This window comes from Oryctolagus cuniculus, chromosome 4 (genome assembly GCF_964237555.1).
Source record: "Oryctolagus cuniculus chromosome 4, mOryCun1.1, whole genome shotgun sequence".
Taxonomy (NCBI): domain Eukaryota; kingdom Metazoa; phylum Chordata; class Mammalia; order Lagomorpha; family Leporidae; genus Oryctolagus; species Oryctolagus cuniculus.
The window spans coordinates 95304844-95323385 of NC_091435.1; the positions used below are offsets into that span (position 1 = coordinate 95304844).

The 18542-nt window shown below is 55.2% G+C and overlaps 1 protein-coding gene across 2 annotated transcripts in view; it reads right to left on the reverse strand.

Moving 5' to 3' along the window:
- Nucleotides 1-389: 389 nt before the first annotated feature.
- IGF2BP2 (insulin like growth factor 2 mRNA binding protein 2) overlaps nucleotides 390-18542 on the reverse strand; it is a 172300-nt gene continuing 154147 nt past the window's right edge. For both annotated transcript variants that reach the window (XM_002716464.5, XM_002716463.5), the window contains 6 exons: nucleotides 11287-11355; nucleotides 10506-10622; nucleotides 6926-7000; nucleotides 5132-5263; nucleotides 3666-3779; nucleotides 390-2285 (listed from right to left, as the gene is read on the reverse strand). In XM_002716464.5, coding sequence (XP_002716510.1) covers nucleotides 2193-2285; nucleotides 3666-3779; nucleotides 5132-5263; nucleotides 6926-7000; nucleotides 10506-10622; nucleotides 11287-11355 — 600 coding nt within the window. In that variant the 3' untranslated portion in view covers nucleotides 390-2192. The remainder of the gene's footprint in view (nucleotides 2286-3665; nucleotides 3780-5131; nucleotides 5264-6925; nucleotides 7001-10505; nucleotides 10623-11286; nucleotides 11356-18542) is intronic.

An 18542-nucleotide genomic window follows, 5' to 3' on the forward strand; every position in this document is an offset into this window, starting at 1 on the left:
ATTCTGCAGCCAAACTAATTCTAGGTTTCCAAGAACTTTCTGAAGTGGCCTGCTGTCTCCTCCCTGGCTTGGCACTAGTTCTGGAAGTCTCAACCTCTGTGCACACAGGTTCACCTAGAGGGCCTGCTGAAACACGCGCATGCCCTCAGCCCCAGAATTCTCGCTACCCTGAGAATCTGCATGTCTACCAAGTTCCCACGTGATGCTGCGGGTCCAGGACCACCCTCTGGAAACCACTGATCTAGCGGGTTCCTCCCTGAGACCTTCCCAATGCTCACATCCTGCTTGTACACGCAGTCCCAGGCTCCCCACACCCCTCTGAGCTGGGATTCAGCTGATGCCTTGGGATAAGGCAATGCTTAGTAAAAGAAGAGACCACGACACCAAGATCTTGTTAGCTGGATATATTTCTTTTTTTTTTTTTTCCTTTTTTTTTTCTTTTTTTGTCACAGAACACTGTTTGCAGTAGAGGAAACTGGCATTGCAGTCTGGTGGTATGATGGCTTGTTCACATAAACCAGTCATGTTCATCCTTTAGCGCAAAAAGCCCTAATGGCGCGTACCCTATTGAAATTCAGGACATCTCAAATATTTTCTCTCTCTGTTTTTCTTAGTCATTTTTTTTTTAAATAAACATTTTCAAGGTTTGTCCAAAAGAAGGCCATATAGGTTCTTGGCTAGCGGAAGACAATTCAGAACAGCTGTTGCACACTTGGACTGTCACCTTCTCCAGGCTGGCAGTTGTATCTTATTTTTTTCCAACTCATTTTTATTAAAAAAATAAAAAAATGCTCCAACTATCAGTTTTACAAAATCTCTAAGGGAAACACAAGAGCAAGGTGCTGAGGTAAAAAACACCTGAGGTAGCTTTTTTTTGTGTGTGTTTTTCTAGTTTAAAAAAATCTGTAAATTTAACGCCCTGGGCCAACAACCTTATGTAAATTGCTATTTTCCTCCATATTTTTTTAAAAGAAAGAAATCATTTTGCTGAATATCGATGGCTTATACACCAAAATGTAAAAAGACAAAAATACATTTCTTTCTTTGTGGAAAATTTCTTTGTTTGATTGGTTGGTTGGTTTGGTGGGTTCCTGTTTTCCTCTTCCAAATGCTAGGACAAGTACCATTGACTCTTGTTCTTTTGAGTGACCAAGTGTAAGTTGAGGCTGGTTTGTGTGTTTCGCTTTGTTCCTTTTGTGTGATGTGATACTCAGAGCACTGCTTTGCCTGGGGGGTGCATAGGTACAGGGAACTGAGACAGAGAGGGGAGGGCATTCAAAAGAATGGGGATGGGGATGGAGGAGAGGGGAGGGCGGAGGGGAGAGGGAGAGATAAACAGAGAGAGACAGAGAATTATATAGCAGTATGCAAAAAACCAGTTTAAAACCTGTGAAGCAAAGAGAAATGGGTGTGTGAGCTAGACAGGGATGAAGAGAGACAGTTTCCTCTTCAAAGTGACGGTATCCCTTCTGTTGACACACACAGGTGATCCAGGACTGCTGGGAGTGTCCGACGAGACTGCTCTCTGGGTGAATTTTGTGTGGGCGGCCTCCAAGTTCCTTTCTACTCCATTAGACCTCCCAAAGAAAGACTTTGTTCTTTAAAGTCTAGAAAAGCCTGCTTTCTCTTTAAAAAGAAAAAAAAATTAATAATTGATTAAAAATGGGAGTTAGTTGAGTTATTTGATATATTATTTCTAAAATATATTAACGCTGCAGGCACCCTGTGTAACCCACAGGCCACATATCTTAACATCTTTCCCCTTCTAATATGTACAGACATGTACAGAGACGTCTGTCCCCCAAAAAGAAAAGGGTGTCCATTTTGCTTTGCTTTGAACACGTTCACCTATGTTAGTTCAACTAAAAGGGATAGCGTCGTGGGAGTTTCAGAGAGATCCAAGTGGATGGCGAAGTGGATAGCGGGGAAGCCTGCAGAGGCCCTGGGGGCAGGCGCTGGCGGGCAGGGCCAAGGCTAGGGGTTCTGTTGGAACCCGCTGGCCTTTCTCTGCCCCTCCGCAGCCCCTAGGAGCCTCAGGGCCTCTGCAGAGCCCCTGGCCGCCTCCGCAGACTTCTCATTCCTCAGGATGGTCTTTGGTTTGCTCCCGATCTGGCTGGCTGGGTTTGGTCTCATTCTGTCAGGTGTTGGAAGGGCTACATTCATCCGTTGTTTTGCTGGTGCCTGTGGGAGCCTCACTTGCTGCGCTGTGAGGCGACTCCCTGAGGATATTTCTGCTCCTGCTGCTTCACCTGTTGTACAATTTCCCTGATCTTGCGCTGTGCGGTCTGCAGCAAGGGAGAGAGGGGGGGTGGGGGACAGGGGAAAAAAGGAACCCAGTTCTAAGGACAAGCAGTTGGGGAGGCTCTGGGACTTGGGGGAGGGTCATCTCCCCCCACCCCCGTCCCACCCCGGCAGCTCATTGCTAGGCAGGCTAGGAAGCAGCAGCAGGGGTCAGACAACGTCCCCTCCCCACCTCACCGGTCAGCTCCGCCCACCTTTCCTAGAGCAGCAAGAACAGTAGGAAACTGCTGGGGAGAGGGAGAAGCGCTACCCTGAGCAGCGAGGGCCCACACACGAACCCCAATCTGATCCTCACCCCCCAGCACCCCCACGCTGCTGAGAGGCAGAGCTGGCGGCCAGGGAGCCTCCCAGGGCGCTCGGCATGGGGAGCGGGGCACAGCACGGACAGCTGGGCCTCTGGCTGACACACCTCAGTGCGAGCCACGCTGTGTGACTCCGCGGCTCTACGACAAGGCCAGTCTGATCTCCCAAAACCCACCAGCAAAAGCAACAAAGAACGAGGCCAAGGTAGGGAAGAGGAGCAGTGTGTTGAGGGACACGTTCTGACAGGGCGTATGGAGCAGGACGCGGAGGGCAGGAGAGAGGAACCAGAAAACAGGGCCCTTTCAACGAACGCTTAACAAGCACAGTGAGATTCTGGGACTTGGCCTGCTCTTCAGCCTCTGGGCTCAGATCCCAGAGGGTGGCCTTGCCCGATACGTGGCCCCTCACAGAGAAAGGCTGTGACTGGGGCCTAGGAAGAGATGTGAGGGAAGCTGAGAACTTTTTTTTTTTTTGACAGGCAGAGTTAGACAGTGAGAGACAGAGAGAATGAGACAGAGAGAAAGGTCTTCCTTCCACTGGCTCACCCCCCAAATGGCTGCTTGGCTGGTGTGCTGCACCAATCAGGAGCCAGGTGCTTCCTCCTGGTCTCCCATGGGGTGCAGGGCCCAAGCACTTGGGCCATCCTCCACTGCACTCCCTGGCCACAGCAGAGAGCTGGCCTGGAGGAGGAGCAACCAGGACAGAATCCGGCGCCCCAACCAGGACTAGAACCCGGTGTGCCGGCGCTGCAGGCGGAGGATTAGCCTAGTGAGCCACGGCGCCAGCCAAGAACTCACTCTTGAACATGTCGGGGGCTAACAGTCTGAGCTCGCCCTCCGCTCTCCTGGTGCACTGGGGAGCTGCGCAGGGAGCAGTGTGGCAGCTGTCTCTTGCCCCATGGGCAGTCCCCGAAGAGCCAGGGACAACCCTGGAAAGGTTCCATTAAGGGGCTGGGGGTGGGTCGTGGGAGGAGTGTTAAGGACCTGTGGCCAGCTGACAGCCCACCAATAGAGAAACTGGAAAGAGACTGGCAGGAGAGATGGGGCCCTCGGCTCAGGTACCTGGCTGGCAAAGAAATGCCCGATAATTCTGACGATCACTTCCTCATTTTCATCTGGTGTTTGGTCACGAGGCACGATGACTTCTGCGCTGGTTAAGTTCTGCAGTTCATTCACCTGTGAAGGGAGAAAAGGCAGTGGGCTCCGGCCGCATGGGACCATGTGGGTCTGCGCCTTGGAAGGTTCAAGGACAGGGAGTCCAGCCCTGGTCAGCCTCTGGCTGGATTCTCTAATTCTGGGGCTCGCATCAGTGCAGCTGCACACATGCCCACAGTGACCCGGTAAGGAAGCCGTTGTTCCTGGGTACTGACCGTGTGCCCACGTCTCCTCCTGTCTGACGCCACGGTACACTTTGCTTTCTGCTCACCCCTGCTCTTCACTGCACTCCTTCCACTGAGTCATTCTGATGCTGCCCCGTGGACCCTCACTCTCCCTCCCTGCTGCTGGCTTCCAGCCCAGCCCCTTTCCTGCACCCTGCGCCTCCTCTGGCCTCCGTGGGGCTGTTTCCCAGTACGATCACTGCCATCCCCTGTCCCTGGCAGGAGGCGGTCTCTGGGGGAATGCAGAGAAGTCAGTGAGTGCCCAAACAGCCACAGGGGACAGCCAGGTGCTCAGGACGCAACCCCCTCCGTGGGCCTTGCGCTGCAACACTGCCTGAAGCTCAGTGTGTGTGTTCTGACTGCATTCCATGCGACTCTTGTTCTTTCGCTTAAAGCTAGTGGCTTTGAATCCCATGTAAAAGTTTTATGTAAAGAACTTTACAAAAATAGCAAACCCTACACATAATCAATACATTCTCAAGCCTCCCTAAGTCCCACCAAGTGGGCACGTTCAGAGTCGAACGCTCTGGCACTTTGCAGGAGGCCAACTCCATGCTGAAAGCAGATGACGCTTTAAGACGGGTTTTTCTTCTCAGCTACCACCCTAGTGCGAAGCCAGGCCCTACTGCAGATGGAGGGGTTTCGGAACTAGCCAGAAGGAAGACTCTCCGGGGGAGGAGTCGGAGGCAGGGCCCGGAGGCCTCTGTCAGGAGTGTGAAGATCCGGCAGAGAGTGCAGGACAGTGGGCCTGCAGGCCTCAGAGCATGAAAATGCTTTTTATGCGCATTAGCGAGGATGCTGGGTGGGACTCTGCCTCCTTTACTGTCTCAGGTGTGGGTACAGAGGAGGCAGAAGACAGCTTCCCTGTCTTCAGGGAGTAGAGACCTTCATTCACCTGCCTGGAGCCGAGATGGGGTTACTGGCACAAGGACCTGGTGCTTTCGGTGCTGGGCTCAGAGCACAGTGGATTCGGGGTCCCAGGTTCTGCAGCGATGCTGACCATACTTTGGTCCTTGGCCTCCTCCTGCCTCAAAGAGCTCGGAAGTCAAGTGCCCCTCGCTCTGTCAACCAAAGACCCTGACCCTGTGTCTGGAGACAAAGCCCAAGTCGCAGGGAACCGGATGCAGGTGAGGACACGCACACACTTACGGTTTTGCCGCCTTTGCCAATCACCCGGCCAGCTGTAGAAGAGGGCACCCGGATGTGGGCTTCCAGCTTCACCTCTTCTTTGGGGTTAAAGAAATTTTCTTCTTTCAGCTTCCCAAAGATCCGCCCCTGGGCCTGGAAAAGCAGGGCAGGGCTGGTGACTCAGCTCCCCGCCAAGCTGCTTTGCCAGCACCGCTAAGGCAGCTGAGGGGTCCTGGCAGTGGGCAGCTCCTACCCAAACTCACTGGGGCCACACACAGGCAGCTGCACGCCGGCCTCAGGCTCACAGGCCTGGAGGCACTGCCCCTGTCAGGTGCAGCTGGCAAGGGGCGGGACTAAGGCTATTTGCATCATCTCCTGGCCTAGAAATGTGTTAACTGAAATTGCCCAGGGAATTCTTAACTTCCCCCATCATCCGTGTCCAGAGCTCCGGTTGTTGAAGGACGGAGGTAAGGGGACAGTGATGGGATTTGACGAACCTCAGCTTGCTATTTGATGGTGACCTCAAAGGCAGGATAGTCAAGGGGGATTGCTTTTTTGTTTAAACTTAAAACAACCGAGGTGACTCACACAGTCCACAGTTGATCATTTTAAAGTGTACGCATCAGTGGCCACTGTGTGGTGCAGTTATCATCACCATCTAGCCGGCGAATTTCTATGCCACCCCCAAGACAAAAATGTGGCACCTGTTATTTCCAATCCTACCCTTCCCTATTCCCCGGCGCCCACTGATCTCCTTTGCCTGCACCGGTCTGCCTGTTCTGGACATGGCCTGTCCATGGGATCACCACACTCGTCACAGGTGGCCGTCTGTGTCTGTCTCTTCGCTCAGTGTGTCTTCTCGGTGCACCAGGCTGAGCACGCACCAGCGTCATTCTTACGGCCAAATAATATTGTTCCACATGTGTTAATTTTGTTTTCACTGTTAAATTTAAGTAATTTAATGACAAGGATTGTACTTTTAATACACGTGGAACCAGTCAAGAACAATAACCCTTCCACTTATGGATGGGTAAACAAAATGTGGTATTATCCATCCCTACAGTATTATTTGGTCACCTCCCCAAGACAAAAACCTGGCACCTGTCAGCCATTATTTCCAGTGCCTCCCTTCCCCGCTCCCCAGCAAACGCTGATCTACTTCGTCCTGACGTGCATTCTGGACGTCTTCCACCCACTGGTTTACTGCACCAGTGCCCACAACAGCCAAGGGTGAGCCAGGATGAAGCCACGCACTCCATCCAGATCTCACACATGGTTGGCAGGGACCCAGGTACCCGAACCATCATCTGCTTCCTCCCGAGGTACGCACTGACAGGAGGCTGGGTGGGAAGTGGGCGCAGGACTCCGTCTCAGGCTCATTCCCATGATGTGAGTGCCCCAGGCAGCAGCCTAGCCCACTGCTCCACGACACCCTCCTCCCCTTTCTGACTTTTCTTAGAAAACCCAAGTTAAAAATTTCCTTGGGGAGAAGAACGAGGCAAGCACAAAACAATGGCCTTTACTGAAGAACTTCCAACAAACCACACGGTGTCTTCTTAACACCATGGCGATGCCCTGGAGCCCGGCAGCAGTGACTACAGGAGTCGGCGACCTCCATCCTGAGACTGGCGAAAAGATCAGAGAGGCCGGGGGAGCTGCCGCCTGCACTGGGCATGGCCAGACGCCGCGTCCCCACGGCAGCGAAGGGAAAGGGAGCTTCGGGGCTGAGGGGGACGAGTGAGTGAGACCAGTGAGCAGAAGGAAGGGACACAGGTCGCCTCTGAGCAGACCGTGCCCAGAGCCTGCAGGACTGACCTTGAACTGGGCTTCGGGTGGTCCAGTGATGATGACCATCCTTTCGCTGACATCCGGGCCTTCTGCTGGGGCAATCTGCAGTTCACAGGACAGAACAAATGCTGATGCTTGCCGCTACTCCCCAAGTCGCTCTCTGTGGTCTGCGTGCATGCGTGGATGGCACACATACCCGCAGGAAAGGATGGGGCTTTGCCCAACACCAAGCTGCCTACACCCTGGCTTGCAGGAGGTCAAGCTCATAATGCCCACTATCAAATCTGGGTCTCTGGCCACCCAGGGAGACTAAGCAGCAGCTCAGCAGTCGCCAGGGCCTGGCCCTGCTCTGAGCGCCACAGTGACTGGCCGCCTCTCAGCTGCGCCAAGTTCATGAAGTCAGGGTGGGGGGGATCCTCACTCTGCCAACCCACCCAGCGCCCAGAGGGAATGAAAGGCCAGTGTAGAGGCATTAAAACGGGATCTCACTTGAGGCACGGTCACCAGGGATCCCCCCTCAGCTCACACAGGCCGTCAGCCGCAGTGACATTTGGGATGGAACAGATATAGCCAGGACCACCCCGTCCACGGCAAGTGAATCATAAGCACAGCAGTCCCAATGCAGCAGGGACATCTCTGCTGCGGTCCCTCCGCGCCCCCACTACGGCACGTGGAGGCTGGGACAGGCAGCTCTCCTAGCTCACTTCCTGTGACCTGAGGTCTCTGAACAACGAGCCCGGCAGCATTTGTTTTTGAGGAGATCTGACATTTCTTCCTCAGCACCTCCTGACTTACGCTCCCCAACCTTTCAAGCAGCTTTAAAAGGAAACATAAAGTAAGTTAAAAGTGCACCGGGCATCCAGCGTGCCAAGGAAGAGCCAAGAGGGAGGTGAGCCCGCAGGTGCAAAAAAAGGAAACTTGGTCAACGACAGGGTCACAGGGTGTTCCTAAGGCAGGATGGGGCCATCGCTGAGCTGCAGGCTGCAGGAGGCCCGGCATTCACCCCTGGCACTGCATGCACGCCCACGCCGCCTCTGGGGCACCGGGGCTCAGTCCTGGGCTCCTCCGGAAACCCCTCTCCCTCAGCACATGCTCCAAGCCAGGCTCCACCCCCGGCCTCAGGGCCCCAGGGCGCTGTCGCCATTGTATTGTGAATGTATGGCTCAGGCGTGCTCCAACTCCCGCCCTAATCTAGAAGGAGCCCTTCGTGGATCTTCACAGGATTCTCTGGCCTTGACTCTTCTGTGGCCTGAGGATGACTGTGAGGCACAGAGAGCCAACGGCCGAGATCCTTGGGGGCCTGCCCCCCACCATGCAGTCAGTGCTTGGTGGTAGCCTCAGCTGAAAAACATGAACCTGTGTGTCCAGGCACACATGACCTGGCCCTGGAGACTGCTGGCAGGACCCCCGCCTCTAGCACCAGATGTGGTCACGGCCATGGTGCTTCCCAGCTCTTCCCACCAGGCAAACCGCGAAGGGCTGAGAGGCAGCATTCCACTGTCACTGTCCACGTCCTACTGACTCACGCCTGTCTTGTTCAGATTCTCAAAGAAGCTCACTGCTCAAGTGCCCAGAAGTCGGAGAATGGAGACTGGTGCTCTGCAGAAGCTGGCGGGAGGACCCCATTTTATCAGTGAATCCGCTGGCACTCAGGGAGGGGAGAGGAGTGCCAACATCACAGGGATGGCAGGTGCTCTGGACGGGCCAGGGGTCTGTGTCCCCGGCTGGCACTGGGGTCACACGGCCGAATCTGGGGAGGGACTCAGAAGCCTGCTGACCGGGTGCCCTGCTCATAGGGCGGGCAGGGGCTCGCTCTCGCCTGTAACTGATGCCCCCCCTAGATCTCTGCTCACCCAGCCCCTGAGCACGGCTGCCCGGACGAGCGTGACATGCACTGTGCCCAGCAGCCCGAGTGTGCCCCTCAGTGGCCCTGCGGGCTGGCAAAGCAGCCACTGGGGGCTCTGGGTTTGCTGAGACTGTCCATCTTGCTTTGGAGAAAAATGCTTTCAGACCTGTGAGATACAGGGATTCCAGCAAAACCAAAAACTGCCACGTTGATTTTTCAAGGCAGAGAAAGGGAGATCTATCTTCCACTCACTGGTTCACTCTCCAATCTGTCACAACAGCCAGGGCTGGGCCAGGCCAAAGCCAGAGCCTAGGTCTCCATCCAGGTCTCCCACATGGGTGGCAGGGGCCCAGTGACGAGCCGTCACGTGCTGTTTCCCAGGCCCCTGGCTGAGCAGCTCGATGAGAACCGGAGCAGCCGGACTCGCGGGCGCCCCGCTACGGCCGGCTGAACTGCTGCGCCACACCCCGCCAACTCCACCTGCCCACTGATTTTAAAGCGGGAAGTTTGATTTGATTTTAAAAAGTGGGAGATTTCTTTCACAAATATTTGTCTTCACTGGCTTTCCTCCCCTGTCCCCAGTGCCTGCAGAAGTACAGCGGCTGGCCCAACAGAAAACTCACAGAGACCTGGAGCAACGTGACAAGTCATTACCCTGCCTCAGGACACAGGGCCGGGAAGGCCGCTAGGTGGAGCCTCGGGGATCCCCCCTCTCCCCGTGTCACCCTAAAGGCCTGGCTGCAGTGACCCCAGCATTGGGCCAGGAATCAAGAACCTGGGTGAGGCTGGCTTGCACGTTCCTCAGCTCTGTGGCCTCAGACGAGCCAGTGAAATGAGGAGTTACCTCGCCGTCAGCCCGGGCAGGCGCTCAGAATCCTGGGCGACAGCGGAGTTTGCATCTCGGGGCCAGGCCTGCCGCCTGTGCATCTGCACCACGTCCCTGCTCTGGGTCTCTCCTTTCTCAGGGGAACAAGTGGGCATTAGATGAGACGGTCCCTCAGGGCCAGCTGCACCGATAGCATCTCCGTCACCCGCCTCCCAGGCCCCACACCGCAGGGCTCCCGTGAGGCCTGAGGGACTGAACTTGGTGCACGTCTGCCTGCGCTCCCGGCTACCCCTTCTGTCCTGGCCGGGGAGAGGCCGCACTCCGCACTCTTTCCCTCGGCGGAATCCCCGGCCGTCCCCGGCAGCACGGCCTCTCCCGGGACAACACAAACTCTGTTCCCCGAGAGGTTCGCGAGGCTGGGGACACACTCCACCTTGCGGCTGGGAGTCCAAGCCGGTAGTGGGGCTTGGGGCACGACCAGAGCTGAATAATCCTTCCTCTCAGCTCGGCAGGGGATGCTCCACACGGCCCCGGGGAGGCAGGAGGGGGGCGGCCGCCGTGCACCAAGGCCATCGGCTTCTGATGGTCCAGGACTCCACTACCACTTTCCAGAGAGCTCTGCACTCAAGCTCCTCCTCACTGTGTGTGTGTGCGTGTGTGCGTGTGTGTGTGTGGCGGAGGGCGGGTGCTTGAGGCTGAGAAAGGACAGGACGCACTGATGCCTGCGGGCGCCAACTACTGGGAGACCGACCCTGCTTTATCTTCTTGGGAAGAGGAACCAGCGACAGCCCACAGAGGACTGGGGCGGCTGATCGGGTCCAGTATTTCTTTCTAATCCGGCTGTTTGCTGAACAGAAAAGGAAAACAAGAAAGAGGGGAGAGGATGGGAAGAGGGCTGCGGGCCCCCGCGCAGTCCTGCGGGCCCGGCTCCTTACCTTGATGGAGGCCCCGGCGAACCGGGCCAGCTGCTTGATGTGTGCGCCCTTCTTCCCGATGATGGCGCCCACAGCCTGGGTCGGGATGAAGAGGTTCACAATCTCCTGCTCTGGGTACTGGCACACAAGACAGAAGGCATGACTCGGCCTGGCTCCTCCATCAGCCACTCAGCACCTGCCCCAGGTCCCATGGGAGTGGCCCCTGCGGCAGCCCTCGGGCGACCCTGAAACCGGCCGTTCTCCGGGACAAGGCACAGACCGCTCCTGGAGGGTCGCAGCTCACTGGACCCTCGCTCGCAGGTCTGCCACACGCACATCTGATGGGGACTTCTTCTGCTTCTTCACCCAGGAATCCAAACAGGAAACAGCCCTGTGCTGGCCCGGGGACAAGGCCTCCGGCGTGTGGCAGAGGCAAAGCTCCCACCCACCAGGCAGCCAGAACATTCGCACTGGCACAAGGCAGCCGTGAGAAGGGCATGTGCTCCTGGGCCATCCTGGCCAGGGGTCCTGGCCACAGCCGTCTGCGGGAGCGACTCAACCCTGCTGGCCCGATTTCAAAGATCTCCAGAAGCTCTGTCCTCGGGCCCAACACCGTCTAATCCGACCTCCTGGCTGCTCATTTGTACCAGTTTCTTGCCACCCGCCAGCGGGCCTGTTCCCTGGGACAGGTGCACTCCAGCACGGGGTGAGCTTAGCTCTGAGCTGTGTCACTCCCAGGGCAAGGAGCAGGTGGGGCTGGCCCTGGGGGGAGGGGGGTGAGGCTGAACAGAGGGGCACTTACGGAGTGGTGGTGCGGGAACGGGCCGAACTGGTGATGGGGGTACAGGCTGGAGAAGTATCCCGAGTGGGTCTGCAATGTGAGAGAAACCATCAGGCAGTGAGTGGGCGCCCCCAGCCATTCCCACGCTCAAGTCACCGTTGTCCCACTGTGACAGGCACTCTGTCCCAGTGCCCAGAGCTCTGCTCTGCCCCCACCCCCAGAACAGCCAATGCTTGGCGAGACACCACCTGCCCACAGGGGCTCTATAGGCTGTAGGCTATGTGTCTGTCACTTCGACGCTGAGCTATGCTTTAGGCCTCCCAGGGACTTGCTGTGAGAATAAACGTGGGTGCGAGCAGACAGACATGCAAACATGCACGCCTGCATGTGCCCTTAACCTGCCCTCGGGAGTGGAGCCAAGGCCAGTGACTTGTCAGTACTGGAGAACGTGAGACGTGGATTGAGAGGACCAGAGGGTGCGGGGACGATACCCCAGAGTCACTCAGAACAGGTGGCCGTGCTGCCGGGAAGACCCGCCCGTCAGCTCGGGCAGAGAGCTCTGCAGGCGTGCAGAGCAGAGAACAGAGAAATTGAAAAGGAGATCAAGAGAAGAGGGGACGGAAACAACAAATATGCCCCGTGTGGGCGTGAGGAGGGCGGAGCGGGGACAGGAGACACCAGCGCTGTGGGCCGATTGAGAATGCAGACAGTCGGCGCCTTCCTGGATCCCTGCTTGCACCAGGCCGTGTGGTGGATGTTACACGGCCACTTGAAAACCCAATCCTGGCAGCAGTCCTGCGAGACAGGAACACACCTGATTTTCTACAGTCGCAGGGGCAGGACATGGACCAAAGTCAGCAGACAGACAGGAGTCCCGTTCACTGTGCTCTCCAGATGGCCCAGGAAACAGGACATCACCAGGACAGGAAAGAGGGTGCCCGGCTGTGAGCACATGGAACCGTCTCCACAAGCTGCCGCTACAGACAGGTGGCTCCAACGCTGCCAGGCGTGCGCGAGACAGGAGTTGGGGTCCTCGTTTCCATATGGGGGCTCCTGAGCTAATCTCACAGTGACCTCCCTATCCTGCACCGCCTGAGTCTCAGCTGCACTTGGCTCCAGATTAGAATTAGGCAAATGACACTGGGAAAACACCAAACTATTCCCTTTTGAACTTGGAAACAGAAGGCAGTGATGCACACCAAAAGAGGGACAGGGCAAGACTGCTCTGACTTGGAAAGAGGCTGCAGTGACATGGCAGTCCCACAAGAGGGAGCCCTGAGATCAGCAGTCTTGGCAACCGCGGGCCAGGAGGGAAGGAGGAAGTAGATCTTGCTCGGCTAGAGAGCGCTGCATCAGCTCCCGCCCCTTCTCCCGGCAGGTCCTGTCCAGGGCTGCACCCAGACAAAACTACCCTGGGAAGGGGCACTTCTGCCCTCCTCTCGCCTGGCGCGAGTTCCTTCAGCCTCCTAGCGGAAATAATTCCTTTCGAAATAGGATTCTCGTTTTCCTTAAAAACAGACCAAGAACAGACAAGCCCCTACACGGGGTTCTAACACTTCCAGCACAGACACTGCATCAGATTTAGACCCGGCACTTGGCACAGGGAGAGACTTTTAATTAGCTATAGAAGGGTGCAAAGGACACGCTCCCTTTGATTCACGAGCCACAGCTGTAAAGCTGTCAAAGGGAAATCCTGAACTCAGCAATCGGGAGCGCGGTTCCAGCGGAGCCCCTGGGCGGGCGTCGTTTAGGAGGACAAGATCCGAGCCTGAAACAGTGGCTCTGCGAGCTGGAAGCGTTTATTGGACTCTCCCGAGCCGCATCCACAGACGGACTCCGATACTCTCTGGACCGTGCAGAGCTGCCGTGAGAGTTCATTCATGCAGGATGTGCACGCCTCCTGTGTGCGAGGCACTGCTCCTGGTGCTAGGGGCGGGGTCTCCAGACAGAAGCAGCTGCTGCCAGCACGGAACTTACGTCCTGCTGGGGGGGGGGGGGGCAGGCACAAGAGAAAACGTGAGAGCAGTCCCACAGAAGAGACAGAGCCCTGTCTGACACACGGGGCAGGGAACGTGGTAAGCGGGGCTCTCGGGAGTCCAGGGCTGGGAAAGGGCTGGCCTGGCAGAATGAGAGGGGGGCCAGCACAGTGAACGCAAGTAACAGCAGAGCGCAGTGGGGACACAGGCAACGCAAGGTCACTCGGGGCCTCGTGGGCTGTGGTTTAGACGCGGATTTGAGCCCAAGTACAAGGGCTGCCCTGCGCGGTGACACACAGCACTGAACGAAAGGGCCGGTCACAGGGCGCCACACGGGCTGCATCTTCCCGAAGCCCACGCGGAGCCTGCGGCCTCAAGGCAAGGGGGCTTGCACATGTGCTTCTCAGAACGATGAGAAAAAGCAACCTGAACGGAGGCTGCCGGCGCCGACCCTTGGTCCCTGGCCCTGAGCGACAGAAGGGCGAGCAGGGAACCCCACTGGCCCCCGGCGGCTGGCCGTGCCATCCTAGATGGAGGAGTCCTGCTGCTTCTGGACGGGGAAGCTGCTTTACTTTCGAGGCCTCACAAAGCACTGTAGCAGGGCAGGGCCCAGGGAGAGCCCCTGCCCTCTGCCAACCAGAACGCACCGAGGGGGCTGTCATCGCCACAGGTTCACTCCCGACTCCCCGCTGCAGAGACTGCTGTCTGCCTCCCTCCGGGTCAGAGTCGGTGTGCGCACCCGAGACAGAGGAGGCCAGGGAGCCCTGCGGTCTCCTGGGAGGACTGCAGCGTGCACGTGATCACGGGAGAACACGGGATTCACGCTGCAGGGATGTCCTGAAGCATCAGGAATCAGGCTGGGAAAGCGCTGGGTGCCCCAATCACATTCAAATATTTAAGTAGCCCCAGGGTCCCGGCAGAGCGATCCCAGCCTGGGGAAGGAGTCTGTGTCGGGGACGTGGCTTCCCCGGGGTTCAGAAGGTGCACTGGGCTACCCCAGCCTGCCCGAGGGTCTCCTGTCATGGCGGCTGTTATGCGCCTCTGTGCTGTCTCAGGACAACCCCAGAAACTGGCAGCTAGAACTTGGCAAACCAGCAAGAGGTACAACTGGGACCCAACACACACCTGCGGCCCAGGATCCACCACTGCACCCCACACTGAATTCACCGGCTCAGGCAGACCTGGGGACTGTGGGATTAAAAAGCTCCCTCAAGGATTCCAAGTTCTCCACTGAGTTTATTTATTTATGTACTTTTTTGACAGGCAGAGTTAGACAATGAGAGAGAGACAGAGAGAAAGGTCTTTCTTCTGTTGGTTCACCCCCCAAACGGCTGCTACGCCGATCCAAAGCCAGGAGCCAGGTGTTTCTCCTGGTCTCCCATGGGGTGCAGGGCCCAAGCACTTGGGCCATCTTCCACTGCCTTCCCGGGCCACAGCAGAGAGCTGGACTGGAAGAGGGGCAACCGGGACAGAATCTGGCACCCTGACCGGGACTAGAACCCAGGGTGCCGGCGCTGCAGGTGGAGGATTAGTCTAGTGAGCCGCGGTGCCGGCCATTCACTGAGTTTATTGAAGTACATGGATGGACAACTAAAACTCATCAGCAACCGACACAGACTTAGCAGCCAGGCCAAGTGGGGTGAGCAAACGCCGCCAGTGAGTTGATCCAGGAATGAGGGAGAAGTCAGAGAAAGTCCGAGCTCCTAGTGAGACTCACGTGTGCAGCACTTGGATAAAGTGTGAGTCCACCGCATGAGAAACAAGCAATCAGAGGACTGGGGGATCTTGGGAATTAAAGACAGGATCGGCTGCGCAGAACTGGCAGAGGATCTGTGACTAGAACAGACTCGCTGGAGAGCTCAGCAGTGCCTGGGGAGAGGAGCCCGCACAGGACAGAGATGAAGGAGAGCGGTGGAAGAGTGGGACCCAGTCCCCGTCGAGTGGGAATCCAGGAGAAAATGAAGTGGATGGAGGAAAGCAAAGTGGAAATTAATTAGCGTACCATATGGACACCGCTTCCAGTCCTGACTGGTCCACTGCCAAACCCGCTCCCTGCTAATGCACTCAGGAAAAGGGTGGCAGATGGCCCAAGTGCTTAGGCCCCCACACTCATATGGGAGACCCAGAAGAAACTCATGGCTGTGGTCATTGCAGCCGTTTAGGGAGTGAACCAGTAGATGGAAGCTCTCTCCCTCCCTCTCCTTAACTCTGCCTTTCATATAAATGGGGTATTATATATACAAGCAGTCCCTAAAAACCAACAACTAAAAATTAGTATTAAAAAACACTGGAGAACTTTTAAAAATATTTTGGATGGAAGAAAGCTTTTTCCCTTAGTATGATATTCAAAAGGCCAGAAACTCAGGGCCAGTGCTATGGCATAGTGGGGAAAGCTCCCGCCTGTAGAGCCAGCATCCCATATGGGTGTCGGTTCTAGTCCTGGCTGCTCCACTTCTGACCCAGCTCTCTGCTATAGCCTGGGAAAGAAGAAGATGGCTCAAGTTCTTGGGACCCTGCACCCACGTGGGAGACCCAGAAGAAGCTCCTGGCTCCTGATCAGCCCAGCTCTGGCCACTTGTGGCCATTTGGGAAGTGAACCAACGGATGGAGGATATCTCTCTGCCTCTAGCTCTCTGTAACTCTGCCTTTTAAATAAATAATTTTTTTTTGACAGGCAGAGTGGACAGTGAGAGAGAGAGACAGAGAGAAAGGTCTTCCCTTTTGCTGTTGGTTCACCCTCCAATGGCCGCTGCGGCCGGCGCACCGCGCTGATCCGATGGCGGGAGCCAGGTACTTATCCTGGTTTCCCATGGGGTGCAGGGCCCAAGGACTTGCGCTATCCTCCACTGCACTCCCTGGCCACAGCAGAGAGCTGGCCTGGAAGAGGGGCAACCGGGACAGAATCCGGCGCCCTGACCGGGACTAGAACCCGGTGTGCTGGCACCGCAGGCGAAGGATTAGCCTAGTGAGCTGCGGCGCCAGCCACAAGTATCTAAAAAGGGCATATCATTTAGGAAAATTATGGTAGATTTATGCAATATTTATTCATGGAATATTATGTAGCCATTAAGGAAAATTAAGCCTAGTTATGGAAAGATCCCCAGAGTAAGGAAACAAAAACAAAAACAAAAACAAAAACGCTTGTAATTTATTGTGTATGGTATGATCTTATTTGTATTTCTGGATAATGCGATTTTATAAATACGTTTAGAAAACATTTTTAATGTGTAAACATAGCAGTGCTTCACTTCTAGGGAGTGCGAGTCGGGTGAAAATTGGATAAAAGGAGGAAGGCTGGAGAAAACGGTACATTTCACACAACAGTCCATTTGTTCCAGAGACACCACAAATGAAGCAAAGACAAATGACAGACTGCTGGGAAACGTTTACGACACGAGGAGTGTTTAACAGCCTTCCGGAAGGATTAGCTGCTACATATCATTGAGAAAAAGATGACAAAGTGACAAAGGCGGTTAAGATTCACACAGCAGTTACTATGTCCAAGTTTCACTTCTTAAAGAACCCTCACCAGTACCCGTGATATAGGGGCTATAGCTACTCCTGCTGTCCAGCCGGGGACGCGAAGACACACACAGAGGTTAAATCGCTGGCCTCAGGATAGAAGATAGCGAACGCTGGTGCAGAAATTCAAACGCAGACACTCTGGCTCTTGAACCCAAGCTATACTGATTCTCGACAGACTGCTGGCGGCCAGTACAGAGACAGCTGTCTGAGTCCGTCTTCTGTTGCCGTAACAGACCCTGAGGTAGGTTTCCCTGGCCCACAGTCCTGGGGGAGTGAGGGCTCTGGTGAGAACCAGCAGCGGCTGGCCAGAGGGACTCAGGGGAGGTGCCAGGTCACCGACAACGACCCATTGCTGTGGGAACTAGTCCAGTTCCCCAAGGCCTCATCTGCTCCTGTGAGAAGGCAGCCCCCGGGACCCAGCTGCTTTCCACCAGCCCAACACATGAACCCGGGAGACACACCACACCGCACCGCACCGCACGGCACCACACCACAGCAAAGAGGAACAAAATGGCCAATATATCCAACATGGTTTGCTTGCATAATAACAAAAAAATGTATATTTTCAAATATCAGACTAATCCAATAGGTAGTGAGCGTGTGGGAAACCGAACTTGGTCCTGTCACACCCTCTTAGAGGGAATAGAAAGGTCACCCTGTGCACATCAGCAGGTAAAATGTGTGCATTCTTCAGCTCAGCAATTCTACCAGGCTACTTCAAACGTTCATTAACAATGGAATTAAAATACAGTTTATTTTGCTGTAGAAAATTCTGAAATCCACATACATGAGGAGGGGTCTTCAAAAGGCTCATGGAAGATGTGTATTACAAAAAAGCCATGCATAGATTTCAAAAATGTTCTGCACTAAAATAAATATATCTTTTGAAATTAATTTTTATTTTACTATTCGAAAGGCTGAGAGAGAGAGAGAGAGAGAATCTCCCATCTGCTGGTTACCCTTCAAATGCCTACAACAACCAGGGCCGGGCCAGGCTGAAGCCAGGAGCCTGGAACTCTATCTGGGACTCTCATGTGGGTGGCAGGGCCAAAACACCTGGGCCATCGTCTGCTGCCTCCCAGAGTGCGTATTAGCAGGAAGCTGGATGGGGGAGGCAGAGGCAGGACTCCATCCCGAGCACTCTGAAATTCGATATGGGTGTCCCAAGTGGTAGCTTAACCTGCTGCACCACTACACCTGGCCTAACAGCCTTATCTTCTAGTTTCAGTTTCCATAGACATTTTGAAATACACTGAGATTTCTAGGAATTTATTCTGTGAAACAATTGGATAAGAGAGCCAAAACATATACGCAAGGACTTCCACTGCAGGGTGAAAAATCTGGCATATGTAAATAATACATACATGCATATACACAGGAGCACTGGTTTAGATTAAAAAAAAAAAAAAAACTTGTGCTTTCTATATTTTGGTATTATTTGCTTCACAAATACTACATATGTATTACTTTTTTAAAAAAAGATTTATTTGACAGGTAGAGTTAGACAGTGAGAGAGAGAGAGAGAGAGAGAGAAAGGTCTTCCTTCTGCTGGTTCACCCCCAAATGGCCGCTACGGCCAGCACTGTGCCAATCTGAAACCAGGAGCCAGGTGCTTCTTCCTGGTCTCCCATGGGGTGCAGGGCCCAAGCACCTGGGCCATCCTCCACTGCACTCCCTGGCCACAGCAGAGGGCTGGACTGGAAGAGGAGCAACTGGGACTAGAACCTGGTGCTCATATGGGATGCCGGCGCTGCAGGCGGAGGATTAACCAAGTGA